Source organism: Oxyura jamaicensis, chromosome 12 (assembly GCF_011077185.1).
Source record: "Oxyura jamaicensis isolate SHBP4307 breed ruddy duck chromosome 12, BPBGC_Ojam_1.0, whole genome shotgun sequence".
NCBI classification, from domain to species: domain Eukaryota; kingdom Metazoa; phylum Chordata; class Aves; order Anseriformes; family Anatidae; genus Oxyura; species Oxyura jamaicensis.
In genome coordinates, this window is record NC_048904.1 from 14,355,797 (window position 1) to 14,369,735 (window position 13,939).

The 13,939-nt window shown below is 43.9% G+C and overlaps 1 protein-coding gene across 17 annotated transcripts in view; it reads right to left on the reverse strand.

Moving 5' to 3' along the window:
- The window catches only part of CADPS (calcium dependent secretion activator), a 200,035-nt gene that overhangs the window by 77,401 nt on the left and 108,695 nt on the right, over window positions 1-13,939 (reverse strand). For 12 of the 17 annotated variants that reach the window (XM_035337802.1, XM_035337797.1, XM_035337801.1 and 9 more), the window contains exons 12-13: window positions 11,253-11,264; window positions 4,088-4,224 (exon numbers count right to left, since the gene is read on the reverse strand). In XM_035337802.1, coding sequence (XP_035193693.1) covers window positions 4,088-4,224; window positions 11,253-11,264 — 149 coding nt within the window. The remainder of the gene's footprint in view (window positions 1-4,087; window positions 4,225-11,252; window positions 11,265-13,939) is intronic. The other 5 variants (XM_035337803.1, XM_035337795.1, XM_035337800.1 and 2 more) reach the window with 1 other exon arrangement.

Consider the following 13,939-nt stretch of genomic DNA (forward strand, 5'->3'; position numbering starts at 1 on the left):
AGAGCTCAAAGACATAGAGAAGGATTTGCTCATCCTTATTGGGCCAACTCCAAAACAGATTGAGAAAAGAATTAAAATAATGAGGGGAAAATGATAGATATAGGGAGTAGCTACAGTTCTGGGATCACTGGAAGTGCACATTTCAAAATGAAGACACAGAACAATGCAGATGGGACAGCACTCTGGAAGGCTATTTTTTGGGAGGGGTATATTTGCTTTTACTGCTTTCAGTGATATTTTTGTTTGATTTTTGGTTAGTGGCATTGTGCTTCATTCTGGACTTCTTTATGTTGCCTGTTTGCTACATCCTTGGACCTTCTCTTCACCTTGTGTCTTTTCACACAAGTCTTTGGTGATTTGGTATGATAAAAATATAGAAATGCTGCAACTGCTCTGAAATAAAAAGATGTGTGTGCATTTGGTTACTGGGGTAGAAATGAGGTTTAAATTCTTATATTCATATATATACAAAGGACTTAATCCTTCCTATGGGGTGAAATCTTGGCACCGCTGGCATCAGTGGGAAGGCTGGCACCAATTTCCCTGGAGTCAGGTATCAAGCCTGGAGTTTGGGGTGAAGGAAGCAGGAGGCTAGACCTGGTGAGCAGGAGTGCATCACATCGCTCCTGGGCACCAGGGTTTGAGAATGCTGCTCCTTGGTCGGACAGAAGGGACCAGGGCAAACACTTAAGATCACTCCCGTGGCTCAACAAAGGGAAGCCTGAGCAGAAGCTCAGAGGTTCAGTAAAGAGCCTCATACCTTGACACCTCATGAGAGTATGCCCAAGGAAACTACAGGAAGAGAGATCTGGAGCCCAGGAGGACCAGAAGGTTTCCTTTTGCATGGCAGAGGTATGAAATAAAAATCCTGAACAGAACTACAAAGGGGCGTAAACGTTGCTCCCCATGGCCCCAGAAAAAATCTAAGGTTTGAATAAAAGGCTGCATTCAGACAAATCCCCCACATCTTTAGGCAGATCCTGGCTCTTGATTAAGATTTGCCTGGCACAACCAACTGACAACCAGCCAGTCTGGCAAACGCAACTGATAGTGACGCACAGGGTGTTTCAACCCAACACAGCTAGGTGTAGCTCAGTTTGGTCTCCCAGATGGTCTTCAGTGGCATGGAGAAATGTAAAGGGGACATTGGAAGAAGGCTGTAGAGTGCAGGGAGCTCAACTGTTTGAGAAGCTGATCTGCACTGAGACGATGCCACATGTTCTTGGCCCCAGTGGGGAGTGCAGTGGGAGCTTTTCAGCTAGGTGAGGCAAGGCCTGGTCAATCACTGGAGATTTTTCCAAGCAAAATGCGGTTTCTGTGAAAACCAGGGTTTCTGAGTGAAAATGTACTCGTCAATTTTCTCAATTACCATGGGAAAATCAGACGATATAATTTTGGTGGTCTGCTTTCTGGGTCTTTTCATGTGACCCCTTCACACATCACCTCTTCTAGACTGGGCCCTCTAGGAGACCACCTCTTGGTAAATGCGGTGCGGTCTGATGTGAATCCCACAAATACTGACACATCACGGGAAATACTGCTCCAGTAGGGATCTCGTTGCATGAGCCAAATGCTGGCAGTAGGTTGGGAATTCTTGAGAAGAGTTGAAGGGCAGTCTCAGAAATAACACAAGTGTCCAAGCAGAAAAGAATGAAGATCCACACATGTGTGGGGTTGATATTAAGCTGGGAGAGCTGCACACTCTTTCCCTATCAGAAAGTCCAGGAAAAGCTGTGAAAGCAATTGTGCATTCAGCTTGAGGACGATGGGCAAGAGCCTCAGAAAGCAATGCCGACGACGCTCTTCCCCTTTCCCAGCACGGTGCTCTCTGCCAGCAAACATCACTTCTGCAATAGCTGAGATTAGTCAGACAGCCTGTTTGTTTTCATAGGGATGCCTGGCTCAGCCAGCAAACGGGCTCACAATAACATTGTTTAACCTGGTTCCATGGAAAGGAGGCAAAGCTGAGCTATTCTCTGTGTCAGGGTAAGCCACCATGTCTGCCTAAGCCTTCCCTGGCACCTCCGTGTCCACAGCAGAAAACAAGATGGGTGACAAGACTAAATTCTTTGGGAACTTGCACGTGAACGTCCTGTAGGAAGAATAACAATCACCCAGCAGCACACAGAGGGGACAGGGCAGGCTTACCACAGGCTCACAGCTCCTACAGGCAAGCTATCACCAGCTTCCCACAAACACCTCAAGAACAAAGGGAGCTCCTTGCAGTTGAACTAATATTTTGCGGTCAGTCTGATTTAACTTCAAAATTAGGGCAAAACCGTACTAAAATTGAGTAAAGAAGCAGGTGAGATCCAAGACTAGGTGAACGCAGCCCATTATTCTCTTCTTCACAACACTCTGTAATGGGTGATTTGAAAGAAGACGGTTAATTGGTGATGCTCTGCTCCGAGGAGGCACAAGTCTTGGTGCTGAGGGGAGCTCCATCACTCCAGTAGTGTCTAGCAAGGGTCTAAACATCTTGATAACAAGCAGAATTATGGCTGGTGGGTGTCTTGAAGAGAAACATTATTAATAATTTCCAGTGATGGCCTCGTGACTCTCCTTCAGCCATGACTTTAATTCAGAGGCCTCAGTTCTCCCACCGGGCCTGAGGCTGCACAGAGACAATCCAGCTGCAAGCCAACCTGTCAGACATGCATGGATGGGGATGGTCTTCCTTGTGCCAGCCATGCGTGGGGAGCAGAAGCCGCATGCCAAACCCACTGCCTGCCGGAGCAAAGACCTCGATGGAACTGGTGAGAAACCTGTGGCAGGTCAGCCAACGCTCCCACCAAGCCTACTTGTACCACCTGGGGATCTGCAGGTCAGGTGCGCACCGCAGCCTTCCCCCAGCCCATCCTTACCTCAGGGGATGTCCACAACCGCTCCTCCTAGCCCTGCCTCTCGCTAGGAAGGTGGTAACTCACTGCTGCTGCTGGCACTTACAGGATCTTGGTGATCTCTTTCTGACATCAACCCTTGTGTGCGGTGCAAGGAGCTGGGCAGATGGGAGGAGCACCCTGATGGAGGGGCACTTGGAGGACAAGGTTGGAGCCTGACACGGTTACTGGCTCAGCTGTGTTCTCATTTTGCCACTTTTAACAGAAAGCCACTCAACACAGGGCCAGCTCCAGGAACTGCATAGCTGGCTAAAGGTGGAGACTACTGGCATGGAGTGGTCCTTCTGCTGAAGAAGCCACTGATGACACCCCAGTGTGGAGATTTCTGTGCAGCATGAGGAGGGCAGCAGGTCGGGATCTGACCCATGCCTTTCAGGACAGGACGTACATTTCAGGCCTCATCCTACCCCTCTAGAAAGGTTTCATCCTGTTATTTTCTCAAAAACTAAGAGTTTCTTCATCCTTCTCACCAAAACCGCTGGAAATTCATTGTTCAAGTTGTAGTGGTAATGGTTATTTGTCATGTAAATCCTCACACTGCCTTGCAGCCCCCAAGCACTGCACCCCAGCCAAAGACTACAAGATGTCCTGGAGAACCTCGGTGCCACCGCCATACAGAGCACGTTGTATGGCAGTGGCCTGAGAGCTGCAGCCTGTGCTCATGGACTAACCAGGATGGGCATGCGACTGCGAGAGCAAGGACTGACTGCAGGATCCCTGCAGTTATCCATCTAGTCCCACCTGTTACCTGCTCGGGTTCCCTGCCCATACAGAGACACAAAGCTGGGTCATGGTTATTCCTGTTGTGACTCCACTGACATGGGAGGTGGTACCAGACCTTCATCTTTTCCCGGCAATTTCATCCAAAAGACTCTGGAAGGCAGCGTGGGAAGCTGCAAAACACTGCTTCTGCTCTCTACTGCACATCCCCACACAGGAGTTTGTCTTTGCAGGAAGAAACATTTTAAACATTGCAAACAGAAACGATAAAGACAGTGCTACTGGAGAAGAACAGCAGTCAGATCACTGGAGGTAGCCTCTCAAAAAGAAAATACCTCTGGCCCAAATTCAAACCTGGTGTAAACAGAAGTCAATCTTCCAGCAACAGGGGGATTAGCCCCCACTCGCACTAGCTTTGACTTTGCTGCTTGGTGTTTATATCACTAAAGACCAAAGAATATACTTGCCAGACAAGAATAGGAATCATTAAGTCTGTGGTCCAAAGTGAGGCGCTGAACCATCTCAAAGAGTGAAGCGTGGTCAAAGTTACAGGGATTGGAAGAGATAAATTCATCCATGCCATGCTTTTGAGCTCTATCTGCATCTGTTCATTTATACATATAGAGAAAGACACCATTTAGAGAGATATAACATATTTTAGTTGACAAATACAACAGAAAAATATACAGTATGAAGCATGAAAGCTAAATATCTCCTCTTCTCTACATTGCCATTAACTTTTCTCTTTGCAGGCTACATATACAATCTTCACCTCCCATTGTCAACTTGCATCAGTTAAGGACGATCTTGTTGCATTTAGGCAAAAGATTTTAGAATTAACATCGTGTCAACGGCTCGTTATAGTGCATTTATTCTGTACTTAAAACCAGAACACAAACCAAATAACTTACTCTGTATCTTACAATACGCTATCAATTAACAGAGTTTTGGCTCACAGAAGTAAATTAGCTCCTATTTAGTTAGTTGTGGTTAATTATAATAGATTCTGCCATTCTAATGAAGTTATAGCTGTAGCATTTTTCTCTAAATTTACTAGATTTTCTAGGTATGAAACCATTTACATTGTTCTTTATCCAAATGCCAATGTTTGCCTCCCAGGGCAATTTTTTCTAACGGCAACTTTAAATACTACCTCCAAGAAATAAAAAGACACTCTTTTAAGCATTGCTAATAAGTTAAATTGATGTGTGGTTCGTTATCACTGAGGAGGTAACCTGCTAGCACGCTGGAATGCCAGTCATCCTGACAGGGACACAATTTCCTCTGCTTGGATTACGAGCTGCCATTTTTTTTTTTTTTTTGTGAATTAACAGTCTCACCGTATTCACACATCTCTGCTTTGGGTGACGTTTACAGGCACTAACTTCTAGGGGCTAATTAATTAATCTCAACATGGTTAACTAAAAATACACCAAATTCACCAGTTGCAATGAAGCCGCCGATGCAGCCTGGGTGCGGCCAGCCGGGACCCCGCTGGGAGCAGGCTTTGTTCCACCAGCGACCAGGGAATTAAAAGACACCTTTCACTCGGTTTTGTCCGTGCTCAGCTTCCTACTATATGGGTTCTTGCCAAATCCTTGACAAATAGAATGGGATTTAAATCCTTCCCCTGTTTATAGCCTCCTAGGGGAACTGGGTGGCCTTGAAACAATGTGGCTGAAAGGACACAAAAATGCAGTTTTCCGCAGTAGTACTAAAAGGTAACTGTATTTGTTTTAAAACAAAATCGCTCTTTACCAGAAGAAACAGAAATCCTTAATTAAAAAGAAAAGAATAAAAGGAGCTTTAAATGATAATGAGTAGCATTCTTTTATGTATGTTTTATTTAACTATTTATATTCATCTGTGAAGGATGGCATGGCTTCCTAAATACCTCGTTCATGTCTCTGCTCTCACATATTGCTGATCATTGAAAGCAATCTTTGCATTTTCTGTATAGTCTGTCGTTAGCTATATACAAACCATATAAATAACATCACCCACTGGAAGAAAATCAGACAAATTAAAACATGTAACATTTCAATTAGCTGCTAGCAATACTTAATTCAGCAGTGGCTGGCAATTTTCCTCATTAAAACCCTGCTGAATAAATGCTGTGTATTAGATTTTTCTTTTAACTGGGTTCTACACTTTCCGAGGGTCCGTTCCCCTACGTCACTTCATGCACTGGCTCCTGCCGGCCTCCCCTCTGCCTCTCTCTCCGGCCCCAAATCCCCCCCCTTTGCCTCCGCCGGCAGCTCCGTGCATTCAGCGCGGGGACAGGAAAGCAGCCAGCGGTGCCAAGCGAGATGGCAGCACCAGGGCTGGTTCTGGGGACGGGGACAAACTCCCTGGCCAGAGCATCACCACTACGGCACAGACAGTCTCTGGCACCCTTGGGTGGAAGGCATGAAGCCCGCCCAGCCCCAGGTCTCACAGCAGCAGGCTGGATCCTGCCCATTTCGATAGCTTTCTGCCCTGTTATCTCTGTCCCTTTGGGCCAGGATCGATCTGATAGAGCTTGCTCCCAAAGAGTTCATCTCTGCTGCTCCTGACTCCATCCCTAGCACCCACAAAATGCTTTAGCAGATATTAAAAATAGTCTGATAATGGATTGATGCTCTCCCGGGTTCCTCTGAGTTGACTGCAAGCTGACAAATTGGCTGGAGGCCTTAATTTGCCAGCTTCACTCAGAGATTTTATTACTTTTCAATTAGGAGCCCTGATACACTGTCAATCCTCTTGCTCTGCAAGCAAGGCTCTACGATTTGAGTAAATCAGCTGGAAACGTGAAGAGTCCCCTAGCCCTTTAGCTGGTGAACTTCTCTGAGCAGATGTGTGAGAAAGCATGATTTTTTTTTTACTCCAAACTAATCAACTTTCCCCACTTTGTGCTCTCTGAAGAAGGCAGACTCGCAGCACACCTCTGGGTGCTGTGAGTAGGCCAAAGCTCTGTGGTGCTGGTGGAGCAGAGGCTTTGGCTCGTGCTTGCTAAAATCTCTCTGCCCAGGGCAGGTGCACGGAAAATTTCCTGGCAATTGCTGAGAACTGGCAGGGCGCTTGACTGGCCTGCACGACTGCCCGTGCCCAGGGGAAATCTTACTTGTGGGCATCACTGTGTCGTGCACCTGCTGGAAAACCCATTTCCCCAAACCTCCCCATCTCAGAACAACCACCGAAGAGGGAGGAACCGGGCATGGCACCGCATGAGCCTGCATGGCCAAAATGCTTTTCAAGGAAGTACGAGCTGAGTTCTGCTCGGTTGGTGATTTGAAGTGTGGTTTTCTGACATGGGAAGGAAGACAAACAGCTGCAGTTCCCCCCACACCGGCCCAGTGCTGCAGATCCCACACCTCCAAATCAACTGGGATAAAGCAGGTGTGGCGGGAACTGGAACTGTCCCTGTGGGATGATGACACACGTTTTTCTCCTAAATGTCACACCTGCACTGGTCTAGAGGCTTAAAATTCTTACGAATAACTAGGAGCGGGTTAAAAAGGACAATCCTACGCTAAACTTAGCTTCCCTTAATTATCAGAAGATAAACACATAATTTGTAATTTATTTTTGTGTTTTGATTTTTCCAAGGGACTCATTTTTTAAAATGAAATTTAGGTATCAAAGAGGTACCAAATTAGGCACCAAAAATAGGTATCAATTTAGGTACCAAAAACATTAAACTTCCTAGAAAATACAAAAAGACAAGGATAGATCTAAATACATTGTTCCTCCACTCCAGACAGCTGATCTGTGATTTAAAATACTCCTGACATCTGCATATAAAGTTTTATAGATAATCTTCCTCTTTCAAAATGGCTTGCCCAGTCTGATGGGATTTTAAATAAAGTACAAAGTGCAAGTGGCTAATATTTGTACCCAAACTGTACAGCTAATTTGTAAGTACTTTAAATTAATTGTTTCAGTCATATACAGCTGCTTTTTTGACCCTGTTCTGTTATTCCAGTCAAAAAGAAAGGAGAGACCAAAGAAAGAAAGTTATATGATGCTCCAGTAACTTACAATCCCTTTCCAAGGTGCCGTGCCAAGCTAGCTGGTGCTTCTTTGTTCAGGCCCCAGACAAAATGCTGCTGCAGGCCTCCAGAAGTTATCTTACATATTTAGACAAGCTGCACACAAGTGCAGCTGAAAGGTGTTCGATGGTGGTCTCAGAAGGGAGGCTGCGAGGAGAGGTAAATTGGCAGCACAGACTCCACAAACCTTTCTTCTTGAAAACTACAGACTCCAGCCTTTTGTGCTACGCTCAGGGGCTGACATTATTGTCTGCTCTTAACTACTGCCTTTTTCATTTTGTTCATCTTTATCCAGTTTGCATTTTCCACTGACTCCATTAACTAGCCCTCCGTCAAACACGCACCCTGTGCAAGTGTTTGAAATCAGACCCTTCAAGGTTTGCCAGTGTCGGGAACACAAAGACTTCAACAACAACAACAACAACAACAACGAACAACAAAGGACTGTCCCACCATTTTGTCCTACGTCCTCTCTTCCTCTTTATCTAGCTGTTGTTTAAAAAGGAAGAGACAAAATGGTCAAATATCTCATTCTTGGTTTTTTGTTTGTTTGTTAATTTGTTTTTTAAATGTATTTCACTGCTCTCTGCATTTCTTTGGCTAGAGTAATAATTTTGGCAGATTTTGCTCTGCGAGTGATGAAGTTAATATTGGGGGACAAGCTCCATAAAAGAATTCTTGTTATAAAAGGCTGTGGGCAGCCATTTTATTGTAAGAATTTTTTACTCCAGATTTTTTTTTCTTTTCATTAATGAATGACTTTTAGTACCAAAGGCAACTTAAAAATCCAGTAAATTTTACGACATGTTTGTTTATTAAAAAGAAAAAGAAAAAAAAACAACCAAAAAAACAAAACCAAAACCAAACAAGTGTAAATTAAAAGGTGACTTTGTATCTTACTCATCTGGAAAATGTGTGCTTGTCATATCTGCTTGACATTACAAGAATGAAGATGTGGTTTGGACAGTAACAAACAATGACACTAGTCAACCTCATCAGGAGACATGAAATAAAGGAATGACAATGATTGATGGCAGCTATTCATTTACAGATACGTCTAGAAAAGTCTTCACTGGCATGGTCGGGCAAGTGGGAGAAGTTCTCCCGTCCCAGGGGCGAGGGGCAGCGGTGTGCCCACCCTTGACTGGGTGCACTAAGGGGCGGCGAGGTCCCCTCGTGCTCTGGCTGACTGCGCAGGGCTAGCTACACACTCGGGCTGCAACTTGTGAAAGACGTACGGAGGGCAAGAGCCTGGAACCTCGCTTTGTTTGGCTGTATGGAGTGAGAGGCTTTACGAGCAGATAGCGGTGTTCTGGGGGAAAGACAACGTGCTGAGCTTAAAAATGCCAAGAGCGTTGCTTACGAGTGAGCTGCTGGCAACCACGGCCGGTGACTTACCCGTCCCCTCCTCGGGTGCACCATGGCACTGCCACCGCCAAAAGGGGACCGTGCATGTCCCGGGCTGCGCCCCCTGCGCACAGCTCGGCGAGCGGCACCGCAGCAAGAGGCATCGCGGCGAGCAGCATCGCGGTGAGCTGCATCCCACCGCCGCCGCCCTGCCAGCAGCCCCGGCTCTCAGCCGGCTCAGCTCGCCCCTCAGCTGGGTGCCTACGGCCTCCTCTTTCATTTTGTTCTGTCTTAGAAGGTAGCTTGAAATTTAATCGGCTGCTTGTTCCTTTGTTTTATTGCTTTTCCCCTGCTGCAAACAAATTCCTTCCTGCTCGAGTTGCAATTTTAAGAAACGACTAAGAATTTTCCTGTACATCACCAGACACACTGTGCACTGAATTGAAACCTACATTACCTAACGTTGGGTAGTTAAATAAATAAGAATTTGTACTACGCACTTATATAATTCCTCGTGTAGTAAGTTAAAAGCACATTTTTAGAAGAGCTATTTATAATAGAGAGCATTGTTTTGCAGCTTTTTTATAACTATTTAAAAATATTTTGAATTGGATGACTGTGGAACCCTGCAAATTTATATTTCATAAGTTAGAGCCCCATGCTTCTTAAAGCATGTTGAAATGATTTACAGGCTATATTTCAAATTCGTGCAAGTTGTGTGAGAACTGAATTAACATTTTAATTCTGCATTCCTGCAATGAAGCATCTGCAAGTTGACAATACAGAAGACACAGCAGCGTTCTCATGATATCTCTATCTATCTAACAAAAATAAAGCAATTAAAGCACAAAACCAATAAAAAATCTAACAGGATAGCAATGCATTGTAGTGCAAATACATGTAATGTTGCCAGACCCAAGTTCATTCATTCGTTCACTCTTTCTTTCTTTCTTTCAAAGTGGCAAAAATCTGTATTTCCATCAAATTAAACTTTTTGCGGTAAAGTCTGGTAAGAATCCTCTTTGGAAATCCAAACATTTAGGAAAAGAAAAAAGAAAGAAAAAAGGAAGTGTCTGCTGAGAAGGAATTCTGCCTGCTACCCAGGGGTATAGTTTCACACACGCACATACTCACACACAGAAAAAAAAAGAAGAAAAAGAAACAAAAGGCGAAAGGAGAAAAAAGGAGTCTCGACTGATGGCCAGGAGGGATGACACCACCTGTTCCTTCTCATAATTGCATTCAGATACTCTGGATACATATTTGCCAGCTCTCATGACCCACTGATGCTATTCCCTCCTAAGGAAAGCAGGCACTCACCAGGTATTAGAGAAGCAAGCTTTTGGCACCAATAAAGGATTTGTGTATTTAAGTACGTGTTTTCGCCTGAACAAAGACTAAAGGGAAGCTCTTTTACAGCATGACTTTGTGCTTTTATCTTTTTGAAAGCAGGTGTCCCAGTAGGTAAAGGTAACGATACAGGACAAAATAATAATTCCTCTGCCTTGTCTTTTAGCAAGCGTTGCTTTGATTGGTGGCTGAGACTCCCACTAAAAGATGTTTTTACAGTTATCTGGGGATCAGCAGCAGCCCCTCCGTGCCTGACGTATTTTGCTGCCAGAATCATCCCCTGCTGTGTTGACGTGAGAGGGAACTACCAAACCTGGATGACTCAGGCTTGCTCTCACAAGGCATGCGTGCAGCTGGAGGGGCATTTTTTGGCTTCTGTGGAGTCCTGCACCTCGTCTAGACCTCGTTGGGCCTCCTGCCCTACCTTGCTAGGCTTTGAGGAGTCCGTGGTTAGCCCCGCACGCTGGTGCACTGCACCAAGCTTGGCATCGGAACGGAAGGAAAGGATATTGTGAGAGTGCAAAATGATCTGTTTTCAGGCAGTAAGCAGTCAACTAGATGTAAATTCCATGAAACAAAAGAAGGTATTATTTACAGTTTTATTGTGATGTTAATTAATATTTACATCTTGGAATGAAAAATAGAAATGTTAATGATTGGCTTTACTAAGAGGATCACTTGATGCCAATGTGAAAGCCAGGGAGAGAAGGCAATTATGCAAACATCACATGCATCCTAATTTCAGTATGGAAACTTACATTTCAAACCTAAATTCAGGAAAATAACATGGAAAGTTTGTACTACAAAATCTAAACATGAGAAAGATTTAAGAAAAAGCACATTGCATATGTCAGATAATCTAGTCTGATTATCTGAGCTGTGCTAGCTACAGGGAAGCACTTACCCTTGAGTCCAGCTAGAAGTTAGCAGGGTAAGAAGGAACAAACCAGAATAACATAAAGACTAGCAACAAGGCTCAGGAAAGCAGACAGGAGCCCTAACCTAGCAGCTAAATATTTGGGTTCAAGCAAAGAATGAAAAAGAAACTTAAAGAAACCAAACCAACAAAAAAAAAACACAAACAAACAACAACAACAAAAAAAAACAGCTGAAATTTTCTTATGAAGCTCAGTAAACCTAGCTACTTATTATGGGGGAACAAATCATCACAAATTCGCAAAACAACCAACTCTTTGTATATGGTGTGATTAACGGTCATTAAATATAAACAGACATTAAAAATGAAAATATAACCACAAGTGATACGTAAGACAATTACTGACCAATCTTTCATGTTAAAAAGAAAACGGTTTCAAAAAAAAATGGATGTTGAGCATGTTTGGGAATTTTGTTCAATGCATCACTAACACAGAACGAACAAAGATTGGTGCTTTCAGACAAGTGACCACTTTTATGAAGCTTAAATATTGCCAAAAGGTGTAGTATGTATTGGCAGCATTATTGACCATAATACTGTGCATGAGTCAACAGTAAACAAGAACAGGTTTTTTTCTCTTTTATAACGCAAATATTGGAGAAAAGCACAACTTTGCGGTAATGGATTTTTTCTTTCAAATTGTAGCAAAATAAAAAAGCAAAACTTTTCACTCTAACAGGGATTGTTCACCCACATAAAAACGACTGTAGTCATACAAAAAGTAATGAATAGCAGGATCTATTTTTTCAGTACTTCAAATGCAAATAAAATATATTCCACCCTTGTTCGGAGCTGTCTGCTTACTTCCAAGACAAGTGTTGCTATCGAACACCTGATGAGAATTTCAGTAGTGCTCTGAGTTTGTATTTACTAATTCAAATGAGGGGGGAATCAAATGAATTCACTATTGCTCCCAGGTTTCTCAAACAGCAAAATACGTTCTTCTCAAGTTTGTTTAACAGACAGCTCTGTTACAGGAGTGGAGGGCTGGATTTTCTCTGCGTGTGCATGCATGCGCATGTGCCATCTTGGACTGCTACAACATGAATGCTGGAACGACGGTTACTCATCAAACTGCTTAACATTTACTTCTTTGCAAATCCTTCATTTACCATAGCCTCTAATAAGCACAAAAATATGACACGCATAAAGATAAATAAAATGTCTTGCAAAAGTCCTTACCTTTCTGCAGGTCAAATAATAAAAATAATTGAAAAAAAAAGCAAAACCAACAACAAAACAAAAAACAGTAACAAACCAAGACCCTTTAAAAATGCAATACTTGATATGATTGAATTTCAAGACTGAAGGAGCTGCGATGTGTATTTGTGTATTTAAGACTCGTGATAAGCCGTCATGTGTGGCATGCATGATTCACTTCTGCTGCTTCTTATTAAACTGCTGTGCCTAATGACTTTTTTTCAATGGGTATTGCTGCATACATACATTAAAATATGAAAAACGAGCAGGCTTTGCTGTTGAGATGAAGGGATACTGCGGCATGCATCCCTCCTCCTCCTGCTGGATGAAGACTTGGTGCACCTAGAGGTTCCGCAGGGATCCTGATCCAAGGCAGGAGGAGGAAGGAATACTGAGGAACAAGCGTACTATTTGCCCAGCCTGGGGGATGCTGAAGAAGCAAGTCATGACCAGAGTGAGGAGCTGAGTGGTTTCCATGCTTTGGCACAACACAGCTGGAAGGGTTTCCCAGCAAAAAGGGGAGCCTGAAGCCACCCAGCTTGTGAGGATGACATATTGCTGATGGAAAGAGGCAATGAAGAGGCTGAATGATCTGGATTTGGAGCTGGTATTGAGTGAGGGAAACAGGTCAGATCCTGATCCCCACATGCCCTTTAGGTCCAGGGGTGAAATCTCCCAGGGAACCTAAGTTTGGGCTTGGCTCTCCTCACTCACACAGCACTTGGCTGTGCAGGGTGACAATACCTCATGGCCCTGAGCACCTACTTTCCTTCCCCAAAATCCTGGTAGGCTTTTTGCTGTGGGTGCTGCCAGGCAATTCCCATGTGTCTGCGACAGGAGCCTCCCCTCTTCACCCAGGAGATCCCACGTATGGGTCTGGCAAAATGAAAATTCCATAAACTCCTGCAAAAAGTGCCTGGTATTTCCTACAACTTTTTGACTCAACATTTTGGGTAGAGGTAAAAACAACCCACTTGTAGGAAGCCAATGCCTACCTCCCATCTTGGCTTTCTAAGAGGCATTCTTCCCTCCAGACCCCAATCCTTTACACTTTTTCTCCCCAAATCAGTTACTTGAATGTGACGAACAGGATGAGGGGCACTGAAATGGAAGTACTGCCTATGTGTCTACCAAGCTGCATCATGCTACATCCTCATTCACAGCAGCAGCAACATGAGGCAGACAGGAGTCCAAAATAAGCAGGCATGTGGAGGATACACACACAAAAAGGGCCAACAGTGGTTTTCTGCTGTAAAATTGATGTACAGATGTATGTCTTGCATTGTTATTTTTTATAAGTATTGACATGAAGAAGTTAAACCCATGAAAATGATTCTCTAATATTTGTAGGCCAGGGGTTGAGTTTCTGAGTTCCTTATAACAAGGGATTAAAAATCATAACAGCCTTACAGAGACTATTTTGATTGTTAAATTCTGATATAATTAGAATTTAC